The 23624-nt window shown below is 36.2% G+C and overlaps 2 protein-coding genes across 2 annotated transcripts; one reads left to right on the top strand and one right to left on the bottom strand.

Annotated features, from left to right (window-relative positions):
• Positions 1-1368: 1368 nt before the first annotated feature.
• On the top strand, positions 1369-2685 carry LOC110913999 (protein FAR-RED ELONGATED HYPOCOTYL 3-like). The gene is made up of 2 exons (XM_022158810.1): positions 1369-1887; positions 2062-2685. Exons 1-2 carry the CDS (start codon positions 1369-1371, stop codon positions 2683-2685), a joined length of 1143 nt encoding a protein of 380 aa, XP_022014502.1.
• Positions 2686-21577: 18892 nt separating this feature from the next.
• On the bottom strand, positions 21578-22273 carry LOC110913998 (tetra-peptide repeat homeobox protein 1-like). The gene has a single exon (XM_022158809.1). The coding sequence runs from the start codon at positions 22271-22273 to the stop codon at positions 21578-21580; it is 696 nt and encodes a 231-aa protein (XP_022014501.1).
• Between the last annotated feature and the right edge of the window lie 1351 nt (positions 22274-23624).

Here is a 23624-nt window from a genome sequence, read left to right as displayed (position 1 = left end):
GTGTTAGTGATTTGTCTCAAAAACTGATATGATCCTCTTACACAAACTCACAAAAAATGTTGTTTGTAAATATTTCTTTACTTCATTTCATTTTATTCAAAAATTCAAAAAGATTTTCGACAACTGTTGTTGGAAAGCTGATTTTCAAAGTTCCAAGTGCTAATCAAAATGAACATCATTTGAGGGGGAGTTTGCAATAAAGATTTTAATATCAATCCTACATGTGGTTCATCAGACATTATCTTTGACAAAACATTCTGGATAAATTTGAGAGGGAGTCTAGATATATAAATTTTTCAAATGTTAAATTTGTGAAATTTAATGTTTGGTAGAGAATGTGCAGGATGGTCAAGTTTCAGATCTGGAACCTGAGTAGAATGTAAGCTAGGTTACGATCCTGGAGCTAAAATTCACGCAAGCTGATGATGCTGATGAACTTAAAGAATCAATAGATCTGATCAAAAGAATTAGAAAGCTTGATAGCTAGATTCTGATCCTGATCCTCTTTGAAGATCAACATTCAAAGATTCATTTGAGAGGGGGATTATGTTGATGCTGAAGAGAAGAGTAAAGAGAAGATTGAAGATGTTTTACAATGTCAAGATATTTCAAAGAGAAAAGTCAGACTGATAAAGACTGAAGATGGCAAAGACTTGACACAGTAGACTCGTCAACATCCGAGGGGGAGTCTGTTGGTGCATACGTCTGTCGACTTCATCTTGTATCGAGTCTTGCACTGCTCAGGGCACGAAGATCGAGAAATCAAGTTAACAAGTAATTCCGCTTGAAAGGTCTTCATGTAATTCCGCACAAAATTATCAAGTAATTCCATTTGAGATACTAATTCCGTTTGTATTGTGTAATTCCGTGTGAGGTGTATTTCCGCTTGAGCATGTTCAAGAGAAATTAGTCAGCCTATATATATGTGTAGTTTCGTTCCATTTGTAATGGAATTAGATTTCGGTTTTCCGACGGCGAAGCTCTGTCGAAGTGTCTACAGACTTGTAATTGTTCAGATATCAATCAAAAGACAGTTTAAAGTTATATTCTAGCTGAATCACACACAATATGTCTGTTTCTGCCTTTCATATTGTGTAGAACGCCTCTGATCGACTCGTTTCGGGTTCGCACACGATCCTATAGGTTTATTATTGCGTTTTATGTATTATACAATAAGATCCCCAAACATTTTTATCAATAGAATTGCTTTTTAATATAACAAAACAATTGCGTTTTAACATTAATGCATTATGTTTATCATTTTAATGATATTGCGTTTTAAGTTATTGCGTTTTATGATTAATAGTTTTATTGCTTTTTATACAGGCTGGTCCTGTTTTGTCATCAAACATTGATTTTAATACAACAATGACACATGTTTGGAATGATACTATTATTCCAGAAGATTTTGAAACTGAGTGGCATTCAATAATGTCTACTTTTGGATTGGAAAATCATAAGTGGTTAAAAGATATGTACGATCTTCGATTTGATTGGATTCCCTCTTATTACCATGGAGAGAATTTGGCTGGTCTTATGCGTACTACGTCTAGATGTGAAAGCGAGAATTACTTCTTTGGTCAGTTTTGCAATCCAAGATGTACATTTGTTGAATTTTTCACTCATTTTGAGACTGCAATGGATTTTCAAAGGCATGAGCATAGGAGGAATGATCATGATACAAGGTATATCCAGTCTAAGACCTGGAATGACTTTGTATTTGAGAAACAAGCATCAGAAATATATACCAAAACAATTTTTAAAGATATTCAGATTGAAATTGATGCTGCCATTACAAAGTGTATGTCAAAGTCTCATGATATTGTGGGTGATGTTCAATATTATGAAATAAAGGATTTCAAACAGCCATGCACATCTTTATTCAAGGTAATTTTTTAAATTTATAGTGTTTTAAACATCTATTGCGTTTTATTTTTTCCATCATTTGTTGCGTTTTATCATTATATGATCATATACTTAATTTCTGTATTATATTTATTATTCATTTCGTTTTATATTACATTTCACTAATTTTATATAGCTTTTTAATTTTATTTACAGGTTCAATACAGCAAACAAGAAGATGGTTTAAGTATAAGTTGTACTTGCAAACGGTTTGAACAATTTGGTATATTGTGCCGCCATATATTTTATGTTCTATGGTATGATGATATAACTAAGTTTCCTAGAAGATATGTTCTTAGAATATGGATGAGAGATGTTGTTTCAAATGGATCAATTCATTGCAATATTCGGTTTGATGAAATTGGTAGGAATAGTGAAATTGATAAAGTTTTTAGAGAAATCGTTGTTGCAAATGAGTATGTGGTTAATAGGTTGGTTGGGGATTTAGATGAGTTTTGCCATTACAGAGATCATATTAAAAGTTATAGTGATAAAGCGGATGAGGTTATGGTTGCTGCGCCGCCTCCTAGTCGCAAAGAAAGATTTGCTGATATTGGAGGGAACTTAGAAAAGCCTGATTCTATGATTCGTGTCCCGATCAAAATAAGGACCAAAGGATGCGGTGTACAAAAAAGGATCAAGTCTAATCGTGAGATTGCAATTCAGAAATCATCAAAGATCCATAAATCGTGCCATGTATGTGGTGGAAAAGGACATAACAGTCGCACATGTAAAGATAAGGTTTCTTCTAATGCTATAGGTTCTAGCAATACAATGTAAGTTTGTATATAAATTCTGTCAAATTCTGATATTAATAAGAAAGAAAAAAAATTTTTCATTGCATTTTATGATGTATAGGTTTCAGCTCTTTTTGTTATTGCGTTTTGTGATATCCTCCATAAATATCAGCTTTTTTTGGTTAATTGCGTTTTATGATAACAACAGTATATTGTTATTGCGTTTTATACATAGAACAATATACTGTAAATGGAATTTTTAGATTATTGCGTTTTATTATAACACAAATCAAATAAAACAAGAAATGCAAGTGGATATCATTAACATTGCGTTATATAGATGATGATAGTTTAAAACAAAGATGATGATTACAAACCACAAAATTAAATAAAAATTACTAGCAAGATCAGCATCATGGATCAAAGTTTGTTTCTTCTTCAGATGAGAACCCTAAGCTTCCATTAGGGATTTCCTCATCACTTTCAAATTCAGTTCAAAGATCAACCTGTGAGACTACTGCCTTTTGAAGCTTCTCTGCAAATTTGCTAGCAGAGTTGTTGATGATTGGTATTTCAGATAATTGCTTCAAAAATTTTATATCCTCACTGGAAGATATGTCCTTTGGGTCATATATCTCCACATCACCATCGTCCCAAGTCACTGAAACTTTGAAAGTTTCCTCAATGAACTCCCAAGATGTAACTTGGGCTTCTTCAGTTGCAGTTTGATTCGGATTTCCAAATCTTTTGTGTAGAATTCTGAATAGTGCGGCTGTCTGATTTGTGTAACAAGCAGGTGGTATACCTATTTCATTCATCCTTCTCAACACATTCTCATTGCAGTTTTGAAGAACAGAAGCAACGGAATGGTATCTTATTTTTTTCCATCAAGAAATTGAAGAATGAAATTCTCTCTTTGAACCCACTAAACTGATAGTTGTTGATTAGCCATTTAGGGTTTTTGTGTGTGTTTGTTGTTGGGTATTTGGTGTATGAGGAATGTGAAAATAATTTAGGGTTTTTGTTCTTATATAATGGATTGGTAGAGGGATGGTATCAAGTGTGTTAATAATAAAAATGATTATATTTTAGTTTTTTCTTTGAATTGATTATTCAATCATATAGTATTTTATCAGGAATCCAAAAGGCTTTTTAATGCTTTTTAAGGCTTTTTGTCTAATCAATTTCTTTGTCATTAAGCTATCAGTTTTTTCTCTGTTTTATTAATTCCTCATTTATTATTATTTTATTTTATAACATTGCGTTTTAGAAAGAGTATAATATATTAGTTTTATGATTGTTATTATTGTCATTAAGCCTTTATTTTTTTTGCCTTATAAAAATAGTAAAAAAACTTTTATTGCGTTATAAAGATATATTGCGTTATATGTTTGGAAATGAATAATTAGGAAACACTTTGTAATGCGTTTTAGAATAAATAACTTATGTCAAACAACAAATAAATAGACAATGTTGAGTTATAGCATACTATTAAAATGTTGCGTTTTATCATAATAGCATTTCACTCTATATGTATCCTTTCTTTTAAACATATTATTTATCAATGTTGCGTTTTATTGATAAATTGTACAAATTTTTAAATAATATGTTTAAAAGAAAGGATACATATTACGTTTTAAAATAACAAACAAAAAGTAGCATTTGTAACTCTAAATATATTAATTAAAGCAAATATATCAACAAAATATTGCGTTATATGAAAATTATGCTAAAAGAAAAAACATTGCGTTTTATAATAAGTAGCATTTCTAAAGCAAAGTAAACCAGCAAGATCAAGAAAATAATGCGTTATATTAAAATTATGCTAAAAGAAAAAACATTGCGTTTTATAATAAGTAGCATTTCTAAATCAAAGTAAACCAGCAAGAGCAAGCCTCTCTTTAATCCTTTCTAAACTAGTTCATAAGATTGTTTGTTTCGCACTGAGGTTCCAAAACTTCTTTGAGTCCTCAATAACATAATCTTTGCATTCGTTGATTTCGTGCAATAATATCTTTGCGATGAACTTTCTTCTTAAATCATCAACTTGTGCGGTCTGCTTGTTCACTTGTTTTTTGTTTTTACCCTTCTTGATAATTGCAGGTTCTTCATATTCCTCATTAAACCCACAATCCCATTTTTCGACTTCTTCACCATTATAACATTCCATATGACGCATACAGAATATACCACAGTCAATGCCGTTATCTTTTGTCCTCCATTTCATCTCCATTCTAACAGGGGTTATGCCCTTTATATCATCTGCATTTTCATATCTAACAGATTTAAGGTAACCTGCCAAAGCATTCCTCTACAGAAAATAAAAATAAAAAGATTAGGTGGTTTATATTTATGTTTTAAAAGCATAAGTCAGAAAACTTACTGTATTTTCAGGCACATCACCATATTTTTCTTCATTTGTGACCGCTTTCGCACTGTTGTCAATGATGAATATTTGTTTCTCTTCAAGATTGAATGAGATTACAAAGAAATGCTCTGAATGGAGAATCGGGACAAGGAAAATTTTAAAATCTTTTATGCTTTTTAGCTTTGCACCTTGAAGAATTTTTCAATGTTCTTTGTGAACGCTTCTATCATTTTTTTCTTCATTTTCAGTTTCTTCCTTATCACTCGATGTTAAAGCCTACATAACATTAAACAAATTAACACATTATTGCGTTTTATGAAGGTAATAAAAAATACAAATGCGATTTATAAAACTTCATTCAAACAAAGTATACATTGCGTTTTATGAAAGAAATAAAACTCGCAATTGCGTTTTATATAAGTTTATTCAATCAAACTTCATTAAACATATATTATTTCTATATAACAGACAAATTGCATTTTATAGATCTTACCAGCATTCGAATAGTACAAAAAAATCTTGGAGTTTTGTTGTCTTTTGATCTTCTTTTTTCTTCTTCATTCAAAATATATGCCCAACAATTGATTACTTCTCCGGTGATTTCCAATCCTGGCCTCATTGTTTTTGCACCATATCTCGACAGAAATACATGATTTCTAATTTCAAAGAGAGTGTCCCTGCAAAAAAAATAATTAAATTATAATATTTTGATTTTTGTTTTGTGTTAGTGTATATAAATGATTTTTTACATTATTTCTCCGTCTGCATGGAAAGCATATCCCGATATGTTGTTTTCGTGTGTCGTTCTTGCTTCCTTCATTGCTACTTGTCTTTGATAGTATGGTGAACAAAATACTTCTGGTACATTTTTCTATCGATCTGGTCGTACCATCTTTGTGATTATTTGTTCTGTTTTGGTTATATCACTTGTTGGTTGTTCTTGCTGAACTGATTTTGCAGGTGTTTTATACGGATCTTCTTGTGGGTTGAGGAATGATGTGTTTTGAATTAGATCACTGATTTCCTTTTTTAGTTTTCTGTTCTTCAATTCTATCAAACATTGTTTGTATTCCAGCAATTTGAACTTCTTTTTCGATTGTTTTATTTTCAGATTCCGTTTGAATTTCTGTTTGTGCAGCGTGGCGAGTAGTATCATCTTCCACTTCATTTTCATCCACATTTGAAGACAATTGAGAAATTTTCAAATCAAAGGATGGTACCTCATCATTTTGAATTTTTTTTATTTGACTTTTTTCTTCTTCATCTGTCTTTTTAATTATCTCAAACATTAAGGATGGAGTTTCTTCGCTAAATGATGATTGTACCAATGAAGGGTTTTCAATGTGTGTTTGCAGACTCGATGTAGGTTCATTCTCAATGATTTTTTCTGGATTGGAGGACTGGACTACAGTTGTGTTATCTTCATTGCGTTTTGTAGCATCATCATTGCGTTTTACAATCAATGAAGTTGAAATGATTTGATTTTCGGTGTCTTCATTTTGGCTCAAATTTAGAAATCTTGATGGTGTTTTGATCAGAGTTGAATCAATATTAACTTTCTTGTGCTTTTTAGCTTGATCGTTGAATTTTTCAATCAATGACGCCCATTCATTTGCTTTGTTATGAAGAATTTCGCTGTTTGGATATTCTTCAATGATCTCATCTATGCGTGATTGGATGCTTTCGAAAACTTCTTCAAATCCTTTAAAATGATGATCCAAGGCAGTCACAACATATTCTTCATTTGATTTTTTACCTTCAATGTTCTTCATATTTTCATCGCCACTTTTTGTTGAATGAATGTCAGAAAGACCTTAACTTTGAATTTGTGATGGCAAGAAATTACACAATCGGCATTGACTGTCTACCCACATTTTATCTTTATTTACTTCTGATGGTTTTATGAAGAATTGCCCCCATGATCCTCCACTTTCTATTTGTGTTTTCTCAGTTTCATTGGTTTTAAGTTGCCTGTTTTGAACATCCTCTTGATTCTCTCGTTCAATCCAGTCTGTTGCAGCTTTAAGTAAGGTGTTTCCATATTCTATCTCTTCTGAGTTGATATTGATGTTTGGTTGTTCTTCAACATCGTCTTCATCTTTTTCTTCAGATTCATCTTGAAAAATTTCTTCGTTTTCATTCTCGGATTCAGATGGATAAACATAAAATTCATCCTCCTCATCTTTCTTTTTTTGTTTATTCTTTCTGACATTTTTCTTTTTTTTCTTTTTATCCATTATAAGACCTCTCCCCTCATTTAGCGCAGCAATTTCCAATTCATCTTCAAATTCTTGTAATGTTGTAGAGTCAATTTTATCTAGAGAGAACTCTTCAGTGTTTCCAGCATTGTCAAATCCTTGTTTTTTGTAGCATATAGAATCTGTATGAATCATTGCGTTTAAAAAAAAAATACTCAATACTAATTTTGTTGCGTTTTATAACTTACACAACTAATTTTTTGTAACTTTAATACATTTCGTTTTACACAAACATTGCGTTTTAATAAACCATAGTTTGAAAAAAGCATATAAACAAGTTATTGCGTTTTGTACCTTTATAAATGTTGCGTTTTAAAGAAACAAACAAATAATATAAACAAGTCATTGCGTTTTGTAACTTTATATACATTGCGTTTTAATCAAACATATTTAAAAAAAAAGAATATAAACAAGCAGGCTAAACAAGCATTCAACATAATATGTAGCAATAATGAAAGATCAGATTTCATACCGCTAACAATCCAATAGGTCCATTGAAGAGCTTGTCATTTCCAGGCCATTGTCTTCTTGTACGCCTTAAAACATTCAGAATATATTCACACCAATTAAAATTTGTCACACCCTGACTTTTGCGGAAGCGTGATTATGGTGTGACTTTCTTAATACCATAGCAATCAATCATAACAACACTATATGATAAAACCATTAGATGTTCATCCATAAATTAAGTTTGAAAATACCACAACATAATTGTCTGAAACGTAGACTCCAAATTTAAATTACAAACCACAACATGTTTTAAAGAGTTCATGAAGACTCGACAAAAGACCTTAAATAAAACCGAGTTTAGAATCATGTATCTCGTCCAGGATTAAGATACATCTCCTAAACCCTCATGACTTCGGATGATATCTTTTAATTCATAACGCAGCTTGGGACATGCAAACACCCGCCAGATCCACTTAATTCCCTGAAATACATGTAATTTGAAAACATCAACAAAAGTTGAGCGAGTTCATGTGTTTGTGTATATGTATGTATAAAACCTTCGTGAATAGTGTATGTATGTATGTATGTATGTTTGTAAATCCCGGTATGAAAGCAAACAAGGAAATAGATCACCAATGGTTTGCAAGGCCACGGGTCTGTGTGACAGCGTAGGAAGGCTCAAACCTAGCAAATTTGTATCGGGCCTCCGGCTGTAAGACATAGTCACCTCATGGGCCACCCTGGTCCTCATGGGTGTGGGCTCGCTACACCCAAATAGATCTATCACTCATGCCCCTCGGTCTTTATACGAGGATTAATGGTCTTAAGTGTGTGCCTACCTATTCACATGATCTACTGTACTTTCCTAGGCTAACCATACCAACTGTAATTGTATGTAATCATTTTGTAACATGTATTTCACCCCCGAAGTTAATAAACAAAACAGTTTAAAGAAAAGGGGGGGCATGAACTCACTTTCTTGCGTCTTCAGTACTCGTAACTCACGTTTCTTCAGCAAGCACGACTACCTACAATGTACTAAGGTCTATTAGACGAACGGGTCGTGCCTTGTCTTAGTATTAATGTTTTTGAGTTACGTTTCTTTTCTGTTTTCAATATTTCTCAAGTATTTATACTTGTGCTTCCTTCCCAAGGATGGGTATATCAGTATTTGTATTTGTATATTTTTGCCATGTATCGGTGTCGTATTCAGGTGTGGGTTTATACGTACGGGAATACGTATTTTCTTTTAATCGTTAAGTATTCTTATACTTAATTTTTTGTTAAACTTTCTGGAATATTATTTCTAATAAAAGTCCACTAATATTTGTACACTTCCAAAATATATATTCTTAAGAAGTATGACTTAGAAAAATTATTTATAATTTTTCCTTTTGACAAAAATATTTGTAGTTCCAAAATAATATATTTTCAAGTCTATCTTTAGAAAATATATATATAGACTTATTTTTATCCAAAAATAATGTATTTCAATTTTATCCAAGAAAATATATATTTTTCCCAAAAATATTATATTTCCTAGTAATTCCAAGAAAACATATATATTTTTAATTGCTAAAAATTATATATTTCCTTTTTGTCATAATATGATATAACTTTGTAATAATTATAAAAATCATATTTTTCATTTCTTGTGTCCAAAATATTATTTACCAAAAATATACTTATCGATGTATTTTCCAGAATACTTTGTAAGTTACATACTTTCGTTCGGTTTCCCAATATTATCTGTGTAACTTATATATTTATTCCTTGAGATTTTTGGTAATACTTTGGATTGTAAATATATATATCTAGCCACTCTTATTTATAAATATACTTGTAAATATTTTTCTAAGTGTTTACATTTTTAGAAAATTTTGCCATAGTTTCCCCTAAAAATGGAGGTTCCCATGCTTTCAAAGCATATCATTTTCTTTTAAAATCATCACAAACAATCAACACTTACCAAGTGCCAAAATCATGTAATTTACACAACAACATGAATTTGAACTTTTATAAAAACTTGTAGCAACTTACTAGTGTGTTTAGTAAGCTTAGTTACCCTTTAAAGTGTGGTTATTTATTTATAAATCCCTTTCTTACAAGATTTAGTCTTTTACAACTTACAAGATGATTTTTCTAAAAATCATTCTTTTGAATTTTTCTTGTTAACAATGTATTTTTATACTTGTTTCACCACTAAAAACATGGTTAGTTTCTTTAAAATCCATGATTATGTAAATCTTGTGATTTAACTTGGTTTCTTGAGAAAACTAGTTTTGAAATCATCCAAGTTTACGACTAGTAACATGTTACATACTTCATCATTCACAAAATCATTTTCATTTTCAAGTTCATGAGAAACATAAAGTATGATCATCTTGGCCTTTCACAAGATCATCACCTCAACTTGCTAGATCATGTGTTTAATCACAATCTAGTAAGTTTCATATGATGTCTAACATCATAACACACAAATAATCAACCATCAAGAAGCAAAACAACACTAAACAATATGTATTCTTATGTTATTAAGCTTATGTTAAAGTTTTAAGTTCATGGTTCTTGATGTTCTTTGAGATTAACTGATGACTGTCGTAAGGGTCATGCAAAAACCTAATTAAACTAAGTAGATAGCGTAAGTAGGGTATCGTATCCACGGGGAATATGTGGTTAGTGTTTAGTTAAATTATTTAATTAATTACTATTACTACTCTAGAATTGGGGGTTTTGATTAATTTGAAAGAAAACACAATTTGTCACGAAAAGTGTTATCAAGATTAAGAAGAAGTAACCTCCACCCGGAATCCCGAATACCCGTTTTAATATAAAAATCCGTTTTCTGATTCAAAACACCACATAGACATGGCCTCGGAATTAATGAATTTGATTAGTTAATAGGGATAGTTTTTAAGATTCACTATGCAACCTAATAACCCGTTTGTTTGTATCAACTACCCACCAATTTACTAACCCGCTAACAATGCAAGGAAGTTGCCAATACGCTTAATGAACGGCAAGTAATTCAAACACAAGAAACGTTTACCAATAATCCAACACAAGTGGTCAAGATATACCAGTTTACAAGAATCAGAAAAACGAATAATTATGTCAAATCGTGTAAAAGTTCATCCGGGCAGAAGTCACGGGGAGTTTAGCCGCTCATAGTTGTCTTTGCCGCTTCGGTTGTCATCCCGATTAAGTTAGACCTCATGGATTAGCTTGGAAGATGAGATGGAATAACTAAATTCGTCCTTGAGTTCGCTGATGACGGCTGCGAATTCCCCCTTTGAAAAGTGGTTTTGAGATCATTATATAATGCTTCGTTTGTCCTTTTCTTGTTGTACAAGCTGCCGTCCAAAATCACAAATTGCAAACTCCCTTTTTCCTTTTGTTCCATGCATTCAACTCCACAGCCCATTAATGAAATTCTATAGGTCTTTATTTTTAATTCACAAAGAGCCCAACGAAAAACAATCCAAAAACCAATTGATTAATTATATCATGCTATCAATTCCTCCATATTGATTCCTTCTCAATTAATTCTCATCTTTTCCCTTCAATGTCTCATACACCCCTAGCAATAAAAATAGAATTCATTAATTTATTAGCCATTAAAGCCATTCAATAATCTCTTTCTATTTAATATTCACATGATGGTTACTAGCTTCAAATTAATTTCACCACCATATCTTTTTCCTTGCCCAACGATAATTAACAATTCATTGTCTCACATACCACTTAATCGCAATGTTTTAACTTATTTTCTTTCACAACCTTATTAATATAAAAACCAATTAAAGTTATATCTTTTATAACAATATCGATGCATTTTGTTCATTTATAATATGATTTAAAGTGTGCCTAAATTGCAACGATCAAATCCCCACACTTATTTTTTTTCGTCCCGAAAAAATTACTTGCAATGGAATCACAATCAGAAACGTCCGCATCTAATATATTCATTTAATTTATTAGCAAGCCAAACCACACGTTAACCAAGATTGCAGGTATACGGTCCACTTAAACCCAACCGCCAACTTCCAAGCCCTTATTCACGATCCATTAAAGTTCAAATAATTTATAGTTATCTATGGATCTCACACTCAAAAGACTACAACTCCATCTAATCCCGTTTCAAGCTTATGAGATTAAAAAATATTAAATCTACCGTCTTATATAAAAAACTCTTATATTATTCCGATTAAACTTTACGATGGATAGATGGATGATATTGTGAGCTTTGCATGCTTTTATATACGATCAGTTTAGCGGACATACGCCACACGAGTCACCATCCCCATGGTTAATGCCATAAACTTCACGTTTTTTTTTCATGTGCTCAAATGGATGGATGGAAATTTTTTTTTTAGGCGCCACACTGTTTCGGGTTTGTTTTCACAAAAAGAAACAGGTGTGCCAGTTTAATCGGAAAAACTTATAAGTTTTTTACTTATGACGTACCTCTTATACTCTCCACAGTTTCAGTTTTGCCATAACTTCTAAGGAGAGAAACCACAAGACTCCTAAGTATATTATATCATTCCTAAGGAACTATTCAACTGGCTGGGCCTACCCACATATCCTAAGTTAGACGTGTGACTGACCGTTTATTATCTCATATATATAATAATCAAATGCCAACGATCCAATTATACCTATCATTTTCCATTTTGTGCAAAAACTTTTACGGGACATTTTCTAATTTTTTTCAATTTTTTTCTTTTTTTTTATTATTTACGACACGACTGACTGACACGACTACGACACTAGTTTCCCCTCCCCACACTTAATTCCTTCATTGTCCTCAATGGAGCGAGAAACTATTTATATACTAAAAACATAAAACAAAATACATAAATAAATGGAACAGACTCCCCTGATTTGACGCGGTTGAATCCATGTGAGCCTTGTTCCACTGCAACCGTATAGCATTTCATTCGCGGTTGCATTCATCACGAGTCGCTTGTCTTGAAATAATTCGAATCACTTTCGTCCAAATGGAGATTGAGTATGGACAAAACTGATCGAAACCTCCTCAGACTTCCCCACACTTGGGTAAACGCATCCGTGAAGATAATTAAAACCTGCAAGAACACACACGCAACACAAAACAAAACAAAAATACAATACTCTACATCCTCGGGTTGCCTCCCGAGAGCGCTAAGTTTTAGATCTTCAGCCAGATCGTACCTGATATGCGCTACGGTGGTTTCAATGCACATTTACCCCTTGTATTTCCAATGAATGCCCGGAATTTTACATGCCATTTCCAAAAGCTCATCAGTATAATTGGCATGTTTAGAAAGCACCTGCGGGTTTGGCTGATCCACTTCACGAGATATACACCGATGTCTTGTAGCTTCGCCCTTTTCATCTTCTTCCTCGAACCCTCTTCCCCGCACTTGTTAATTGGAATGATTGATATGGGAAGAGGTTCGGTACACACATTCATCTCATCAGACTGCTCTGCCTCATCATCCTCACACACCATCTGATCCACCAGTGACTCTTCATCAGATAAAGGATTCATTGGTGTGGTATTATCCTCCACAACCTCCTCCTCCATGTGAGAATAATCTCTAATATCATCAGGTAATGGTGAGAGACGCTCTTCTATTTCTATCTTCATTTTTAACTTCTGACACTTAGAAACTAGAAAGCTGATTCGATCTTCATCAGAAAGGTTGGGTGTTGATAAATATTGCTCGAGTTTGGACAAAGTCACTTCCAACATAACAAGCTCTTTCTCCTCCTCGGTCTGAAAAGCATAGACACCCTCGGGCTCAGGATATTCCTCGGGATGATACTTTCGGTATCCCTGATACGGTGTTGAGATGTACGCATCCATCATTTTTTTATTCCAATACTCTGGATTTTCCAAATACACCGTGCACACATCATCATAATCATAAGTATGATCACGACCGCAACAGAAACATCGTCCATCCGTCCTTGGCTCATAATAAGCATCCTCGTCCCGTTCCCATCCGTCCGAGTAATAACCATCCTCCACCGTTGTATCAGAATTATAGAAACATGGTGGATGGGAAGGATTCTCATAGCAAGGCATCGATGGTTCTTCCAATTTCGCTTTTTCCCTTCTAAATCGGGCCTCGTGGCAACCGATACATGGGTGAAGTGGTTCCCCGCACAACTTGCATGTAGAAGAGCCGCAAAATATAGTAAGATCTGTCATCCTGCACAAACACAACTCAACTACCCACGTAAATCACGAATAAACAGATAAAACAAAAAAAATATTTTTGGGTTTTTTTTATTTTTTTTAGAAAGCAAGAACAACTAACTAACTAACTAACTAACTAACTAACACTAAGCGCACTAATTCCCCGGCAACGGCGCCATTTTGATGACTGTCGTAAGGGTCATGCAAAAACCTAATTAAACTAAGTAGATAGCGTAAGTAGGGTATCGTATCCACGGGGAATATGTGGTTAGTGTTTAGTTAAATTATTTAATTAATTACTATTACTACTCTAGAATTGGGGGTTTTGATTAATTTGAAAGAAAACACAATTTGTCACGAAAAGTGTTATCAAGATTAAGAAGAAGTAACCTCCACCCGGAATCCCGAATACCCGTTTTAATATAAAAATCCGTTTTCTGATTCAAAACACCACATAGACATGACCTCGGAATTAATGAATTTGATTAGTTAATAGGGATAGTTTTTAAGATTCACTATGCAACCTAATAACCCGTTTGTTTGTATCAACTACCCACCAATTTACTAACCCGCTAACAATGCAAGGAAGTTGCCAATACGCTTAATGAACGGCAAGTAATTCAAACACAAGAAACGTTTACCAATAATCCAACACAAGTGGTCAAGATATACCAGTTTACAAGAATCAGAAAAACGAATAATTATATCAAACCGTGTAAAAGTTCATCCGGGCAGAAGTCACGGGGAGTTTAGCCGCTCATAGTTGTCTTTGCCGCTTCGGTTGTCATCCCGATTAAGTTAGACCTCATGGATTAGCTTGGAAGATGAGATGGAATAACTAAATTCGTCCTTGAGTTCGCTGATGACGGCTGCAAATTCCCCCTTTGAAAAGTGGTTTTGAGATCATTATATAATGCTTCGTTTGTCCTTTTCTTGTTGTACAAGCTGCCGTCCAAAATCACAAATTGCAAACTCCTTTTTTCCTTTTGTTCCATGCATTAAACTCCACAGCCCATTAACGAAATTCTATAGGTCTTTATTTTTAATTCACAAAGAGCCCAACGAAAAACAATCCAAAAACCAATTGATTAATTATATCATGCTATCAATTCCTCCATATTGATTCCTTCTCAATTAATTCTCATCTTTTCCCTTCAATGTCTCGTACACCCCTAGCAATAAAAATAGAATTCATTAATTTATTAGCCATTAAAGCCATTCAATAATCTCTTTCTATTTAATATTCACATGATAGTTACTAGCTTCAAATTAATTTCACCACCATATCTTTTTCCTTGCCCAACGATAATTAACAATTCATTGTCTCACATACCACTTAATCGCAATGTTTTAACTTATTTTCTTTCACAACCTTATTAATATGAAAACCAATTAAAGTTATATCTTTTATAACAATATCGATGCATTTTGTTCATTTATAATATGATTTAAAGTGTGCCTAAATTGCAACGATCATTAACAACTAGTATCTTCTTTTAACCACTTAAACATGATCTAAAATGAAGAGTAGAGTGTGCTTACTACTAGCTCAAGGCTTGGGAAGAACACAAGTTGATGAAGATCATAAATGTGATGGATAAAAGCAAATGAGGAAGGTCCTTGAAGTTCCAAAGCCACCAAGCTTCTTTAGACACCTCCTAGCACCTTTGTAACACTTGAGATTGGATGATGGAAACTTGACAATGGTGGTGGTGTTGTGGGTGGTTTCGGCCGAGAAGAAGAAGGGAGGGAGGAGAAGAAATGTGTGAAGTGTTGGTGATGAGAATGAATGGTAAAGACTAGAGGTTAATTATATAACTTTCCAACATATCCTAATCCATTGGTTAATATGCCTCCCAAGTACTAAACAAATCTAACAAACAATTAAGAAAAATCAAGGTGGGGTGGCCCACCTTGTAACCGTGAGAATGGGGGGGGGTGTTTATTTGGGTGGTGATGGTAAGTTAAGGTATCTAGTTGAAATCCAAATATATATTTAGGTGTTTTAGTTAACATGATATTATATAGTGTGTTAGGGTGTTCGGGGATCATAATTAGCTTGGAAACATTAAAACAATGCTTCTAGTATAATTTTGATGTTTCGGGTAGTGTCCGGTTGTTCGGTTAGATACCGGTTCGTTAATGTGCTAAACTATATAGTTTAGTGTTCTTTATGTACCCTTTTGTGACACTTCTAATTCCCGACACTTAGGAAAGCATTCAGGACCATTTAGTCATATTTTTGCATGATACTAGCTTGTTAAAATGCCGATTTTTTGCTGAATTATGCTGAATTCAGCACTTTGGATGAGTTTTAGGCACTTTCCGGCACTTAAACTATCACTTAGGAAAGCAGTTTTATGGTCCTTACTTCCCTACCCTCTATACTAGTGTAGTACTAAGTCTCTGGCCCACACTGGGTCTCAAAATACTGTCTGTCTATGTACTGAACTCCGTCAGCATTTTTATGAGTTATCCGCTAACTGTGCTAACTGTGCTTTGTGCATCATTTAGGTCAATATGGTTTGCATGTAATAATGATGTGACATTATGAAATATGTGATGCACATGTAAGTAGGATGCAATAATCAGAAAGTAGTTAATTGTAATTCAGCACAGTCATTCAGCACTAATCATGGTTAATTAATTGTACGGATACCTGGATTTTTGACGGTTGCCACATTCTCCCCCTGTTAAGAAAATTTCGTCCCGAAATTTTAGTTCTGCTACCAACTGTAGGGGAGTTGGGGAACAAATGCGGGTATTTTGCTTTCATGCGGTCCTCACGCTCCCAAATGAACTCTGGACCGTGACGCGTGTTCCATCGAACCTTGACGAGTTTAACTCTACTCCTACGTGTCTTGTTAACCTTCCAATCAGTAACCTTAACAGGTTCTTCGGTAAAGTGGAGTGTGTCGTCAATGTGAACTTCATCGGCAGGAATGATAACTGTTTCTTGAGTTGGACTCTTTTTCAGATTAGATACATGAAATGTATCATGGACTCCATTCAGTTCTGCGGGTAGATCCAACTTGTAAGCTACAAGGCCAATCCTCTCCAGTATCTTAAACGGTCCAATATATCGTGGGTTTAACTTTCCACGCTTCCCAAAGCGTGCTACACCCTTCCAGGGTGAGACTTTTAGTAAAAACCATATCTCCCACTTCAAACTCCAAAGGTTTCCTTCTTTGGTTCGCATAGCTCTTTTTTCGATCACGAGCCGCCTTAATGCGTTCTCGGATCTGTATGATCTTATCTATTGTCTCTTGAACCAATTCGGGACCAAGAAGTTGTCTATCACCCGCGTCTGCCCAGCATAACGGTGATCGACACTTGCGTCTGTAGAGAGCTTCAAACGGTGCAGCTTGAATGCTTGCATGGTAGCTGTTGTTATACGAGAACTCAACCAAGGGTAGGTGAGTGTCCCAACTACCACCCAAGTCCATTACGTACGCTCGCAACATGTCTTCTAGCGTTTGAATCGTCCGTTTGCTATCGCCATCTGTTTGTGGATGAAATGCAGTACTCAGATTCAACTGAGAACCAAAGGCTTCTTGGAAGGATTGCAAAATCCTTGACACAAATCTTCCGTCTCTATCAGATATAATCGAGACAGGCACTCCATGCCGTGCCACTATCTCCCTGAGGTACAGCTCAGCAAGCTTACTAGTGTTATCCTTTTCTCTGATTGCTAAAAAGTGTGCAGATTTTGTCAGACGGTCTACGATTACCCAAATCGTGTCATTGGGTGTCTTTGGTAACTTCGTTATAAAATCCATTGAAATTTGCTCCCATTTCCACATGGGTATTTCAAGTTGTTGCAGAAGACCTGAAGGCTTCTGATATTCGGCTTTTACCTTGGCACAAGTCAAACATTTGCCAACATACGTTGCAACATCACCTTTCAATCTCGGCCACCAGTAGAAATCCTTCAAGTCCTGGTACATCTTATCAGCCCCGGGATGGATCGAGTACCTTGATTTATGAGCTTCATCAAAAATCACGTCTCTAAGACCACCAAAGAGGGGAACCCAAATTCGTTTCATGAAACACAACGTTCCTTCCTCATTGGGTACTAAGTGTTTCTCCATCCCACGGAGATATTCATCCTCAAGATTCTCCTTCTTAAGAGCTTCTCTCTGCGCGGCACGAATGCGCAACGAGAGGTCTGTCTGTATAATCATTTCCAAAGCCCTAACCCTTATGGGCTTGATTCTTTCTTTCCGACTCAAGGCGTCTGCTACGACATTCGCCTTTCCTGGGTGGTACTTGATTTCACAATCATAATCGTTTAGCAACTTAACCCATCGTCGTTGTCTCATATTAAGCTCCTTCTGATCGAATATATGCTGTAAGCTCTTGTGATCAGTAAAGATCGTGCATCGGGTGCCATACAAGTAATGTCGCCAGATCTTTAATGCAAACACCACTGCGCCTAATTCCAAATCATGCGTGGTGTAGTTCTTCTCATGAACCTTCAATTGGCGCGAAGCATAAGCTATAACCTTTTATCGCTGCATCAGTAAACATCCTAATCCCTGACGTGAGGCGTTACAATATACCACGAAGTCGTCGGTGCCTTCGGTAGGGATAAAATAGGTGCATCGCAAAGCTTGTTCTTTAACAACTAAAATGCTTCTTCTTGCTTGTCTCCCCATTCATACTTCTTGTCCTTTTGAGTAAGGGAGGTCAGTGGTTGAGCGATTTTCGAAAAATCCTCAATGAATCTGTGATAATACCCTGCCAAACCTAGGAATTGCCGAATCTCAGTCGGCGTCTTCAGAGTCTCCCAATTCTTGATCGCCTTGATCTTGGTGGGATCCACATGAATTCCATCTTCATTTACCACGTGACCAAGGAATTGAACCTAACGCAACCAGGACTCGCACTTTGAGAACTTTGCGTACAATTTCTCTTTCTTGAGCAGCTCTAAGATAACTCTTAGATGTTGCTCATGTTCTTCCTTCTTCCTTGAATAAATCAAAATATCGTCGATAAACACAATCACGAATTTATCGAGATATGGCTTGCAGACTCTATTCATCAAATCCATAAATACTGCTGGCGCGTTTGTCAGACCGAACGACATTACTAGGAATTCGTAGTGTCCATATCGAGTCCTAAAGGCAGTCTTCGGAGTACTCTCCTCTTGAATTCTCAACTGGTGATAACCTGATCGAAGATCGATCTTGGAGTAAAAACTCGTACCTTGTAGTTGATCGAAAAGATCATCAATCCTCGGCAAAGGATACCGATTCTTAATGGTTAACTTGTTTAGCTCTCGGTAGTCGATACACATGCGGAAACTACTGTCCTTCTTCTTGACAAACAAAACTGGAGCTCCCCAAGGCGAGAAGCTTGGTCTTATAAATCCCTTGTCCAAAAGCTCTTGAAGTTGCGTCGACAACTCTTGCATCTCGGAAGGCACGAGTCGATAAGGGGTCTTGGCTACAGGTGCGGCGCCTGGAACCAAGTCAATGTGAAACTCGACTTGTCTTTGCGGCGGCAATCCTGGAAAGTATTCGGGAAAGACTTCAGGATATTCCTTTAAAGCTGGGATATCTTCCAGCTTCGGCTCAGCGGCTTCCTTGTCCACAATGTGTGCCAAGAAGGCAACACATCCTTTCTGCAAACATCTTTGGGCTTTCAAACAACTGATGATCCTTAGGGGCGTATCATGCTTTTCTCCATGCACCATAATTGTTTCTCCATTCGCCATCAGAATGCGAATGATCTTCTCATGACATACGATCTCTACTCGGTTGTTCGACAACCAATCCATTCCAACTACCACGTCAAAGCTTCCCAATTCGACTAGCAGAAGATCAAGCGTAAACTCATGCTCTCCCAGTTCTATCATGCGACCTCTAATGACTTCATTCGCCTCTACTAGCTTTCCATTAGCTAGCTCTATCGAGTACGGAATATCTAGCTTACTAGCTACCAACCCAAGTATTTTCCAAAATTACCACGATTACCATTACCGCCATTTCCTCCTTGATTGCGGTTTCCATACCCATTTCCAACACGGTTACCGTTTCCATTCCCGTTGCCATTACCTCTCAGACGACTGTTACCACGGCCGGCACCATACCAACATGTCTCTTTGGCATGGCCAACTTTTCCGCAGGTCTCACACTTTCCAGCTCGGCATCATCCAGTGTGATGATACTGGCACATATCGCATCTGGGCAAGGTGCCTATATACCCTTTTCCTTTGTTTTCAACACCAGTCTTGATCTCGGCTGGTGGGTTTGCCTCTTTCTTCTTGTAAGCACTGCTGGTACCCTTTTTAAAATTTGAGAACTTCCTTTTGTTCTCACCTGATGACTCAACGTGAGTCTCCTTCTTCTTTTGGTCAGAAATCGAGAACTTGTTCAACCTGATCGCTTCTTCAGTTAGTGCCACACTCAGATCAATAGCCTCAGTGATCGTTGTAGGCTTTGATGTCGTCACAATGCTCATGATTTGGGGTGCCAATCCCCAAATAAAACTCTCGATTCGTTTGAACCCCAGATCAACCATGTAAGGAACGACGCGAGATAAGTCGTGAAATCTCTGCATGTATTCAGCAATCTTCGGACCATCCATCTTGAGATTCCATAATTCAGTTTCCAATTTCTAGATCTCGGCCCTTGAACAATATTTCTTGCGCATGAGTTCCTTCATTTCTTCCCAAGACATGGCATATGCAGCCTCTTCTCCCAGAGTCTGAACTTGGAGATTCCACCATGATAGCGCTCCATCTAAGAACAATCCAGAGATGTAGGTGACCTGGTGCTCTGGCGCATACTTTCTCATTCTTAGCACAGAATCAGTTTTCCCCGTCCATCTAACAAAAGCTACAGCACCCCCGGTGCCGTCGAAATTCAGAGGCTTACAGTCTAGGAACTGCTTATAGGTGCAGCCAAGAGGTGGGTTACTTCCCGAGATACCTCCGCTATGTTCAGAGCATAAGGCCTCGTGTTGTGCTATCGCTCGTGGAATCCGTTCTTGTAGCTCAGCCTCTGTTGTGGGCAGCTGGTTGTCTCTTCGAGGAGGCATCTTCTAAAAGAAGATTGTATCAGTCAGGTCATAATAAGTATAGTAACTACATGACATGCATACGTAATAGCATCCATTAAGCAGGTAAACACATAACATCTCAATCATAACATAAACAAGTAATTCAACAATGTATATAATGAGAATGTTGCGATTGAGCTTTCATATAGCATCGACCATAAATACAGTTACATGTTCTACAAATGTATCATATCACATCAAAAGGGACTACAGGGTCATACTACCCTTGTCCAAAATGTCTATCAATCTACAACAGTCATAAAATCAAAAAGTGGTCTTCAAAAGGCTGTGCAAGTTGCGCTCAATAGCGACACTTTCATCAAAAGTAAGCTACCTGCATAAAACCAAAAACCGGCTATGCTTATGGTGGAGGAGGAGGAGGTGGAGGAACGAAAATTAAACTGCGCACATGCGCTAACTCCTCCTCAAGAGCATGAACGCGACGCAACAGATAACCAATCTGCTGCTCCATGGTAAGGAATCGAATGTCAAAATCTGGATAAGGCAGAAGAGGAGCAGGTGGAGTCGCAAAAGGTGACTGACATGAACAAGGTGGAGGACGTGGAATCCTCTCAAGCTCCATGACTCTACGACACAAAATCTCCTACTGAAGCTGCAAGGACAGGAGTAGCTCATCCCTCGTGTAGCCAATAAAGTGGGAGGGATGGTATGGATCAGAGACTGGCATAGTGTTCGGCGGAAACCATATGAGTGGCTCGCCTGACAGTGCAGAAGTAAAATGAGTAGCAGGTGTAAACTGTGGCATGTAAGGAAATGCGGCTGAGATGTGTGGAACATGGCCAGGCTGCTGGCTAGAGGGACCTTCCCCTGGACGGGGTGGAGGGATATCCTGCAAGAATGTGATCGGTAGGTCAGTGCGGTGAACATCGGATATAATCGGGTGAACAGGGGCGACAACAGGTGCAGGTATGTGTGGGGGAGTAACAGGCTCAACAAAAGGGGGCATATCATCATCATCCTCTATCCACCCATTACTTGTGAAAGCGTAACGGGGGTCTATCTGATTAGCAAAAGCAACATGGTCAGCGGGTGCAGGGATCGGATCGGGTACAAGTGGTGCAACAACAGGTATGCCAATAGGTACAGGATCATGATCAGGCAGAGGATTGGGAGCAGGTATAGGCTCAGGTGTAAGTGCCTGCTCAGGATCAGCAGGTATCGGCTCGAGATCAGCGGGTGCATCAAAAAGCTGATCGTCGGGAACAAAGTCAATCTCATGTCCAGGCTCAACGTCATGATCAAAGTCGTGTGGAATAACAGGTGCAACAGACAGGGCCATGTCAGAATCAGAATCAGTGGGTTAACGCTTCAATCCCAGTGCATGCAAAGTGGTGGATGACACAGACTCGAAAGAATCTGGAGCAGAATGATAGATGAAACCTCAACGATAGGAATCTCAACAAGTGGAACAACAATGACATCATTGGCTGGAACTCCATCTCCTTGAGCGGCATCAGGGGGACCATCAATGAAAAGATCGACATCATCATCAGACAAGTCATCAAAAGGCAAATCCTCGAGAGGAAAAGCCGCAAGAGGCAAAGGGGCGAGGATCAGAACCACGGCATGCTCATCATCGGGATGTCCGAGGATGAGATGGTCCTGGTCAGGAATAGGAACAAGAAAGGGATCCTCGTCGGGTAAACCATCGGCATGCGGTACATCGTCGCCAAAGTCAGGTAATGCAAAAGGCTGGAAATCATCGTCATCGTCATTCTCAGTGTCGGAGGTAAAAATCTCAGGGTCTGGGACATTCTCATCATCCGAAACAATTTCCAATTCATCTTCAAATTCTTGTAATGTTGTAAAGTCAATTTTATCTAGAGAGAACTCTTCAGTGTTTTCAGCATCGTCAAATCCTTGTTTTTTGTAAGCATATAGAGTCTGTATGAATCATTCCGTTTTTAAAAAATACTCAATACTAATTTCGTTGCGTTTTATAATATAAATCATTGTAAACAACTTACACAACTAACTTTTTGTAACTTTAAATACATTGCGTTTTACACAAACATTGCGTTTTAATAAAGCATAGTTTGAAAAAAGCATATAAACAAGTTATTGCGTTTTGTACCTTTATAAACGTTGCGTTTTAAAGAAACAAACAAATAATATAAACAAGTCATTGCGTTTTGTAACTTTATATACATTGTGTTTTAATCAAACATATTTTAAAAAAAGAATATAAACAAGCAGGCTAAACAAGTATTCAGCATAATATGTAGCAATAATGAAATATCAGATTTCATACCGCTAACAATCCAATAGGTCCATTGAAGAGCTTGTCATTTCCAGGCCATTGTCTTCTTGTACGCCTTAAAACATTCAGAATATATTCACACCAATTAAAATCTGTCACACTCTGACTTTTGCGGAAGCGTGATTATGGTGTGTGATGTGGTCTAAACTATACGTATTTTTATATAAATATTCCTTCACTTTTTGAGTAGTTTTAAAGTTGATTTGTATTAAATTCTACTCGTTTTTGCTTCATTTCAAAAGTTTAAATGTTTTGACAGATAACAAACTAAATTGGAGTGTTTTGATTAAATTGAGTGAAAGATGAAGTATTGAAAATACATTAAATTGAAAAGATTAATTATGAGCCAATTAATGACACTTTAAATGAA

The sequence above is a fragment of the Helianthus annuus genome, chromosome 15 (genome assembly GCF_002127325.2).
Source record: "Helianthus annuus cultivar XRQ/B chromosome 15, HanXRQr2.0-SUNRISE, whole genome shotgun sequence".
In the NCBI taxonomy this organism is placed as follows: Eukaryota; Viridiplantae; Streptophyta; class Magnoliopsida; order Asterales; family Asteraceae; genus Helianthus; species Helianthus annuus.
This window is presented reverse-complemented; position numbering and strand designations above follow the sequence as displayed.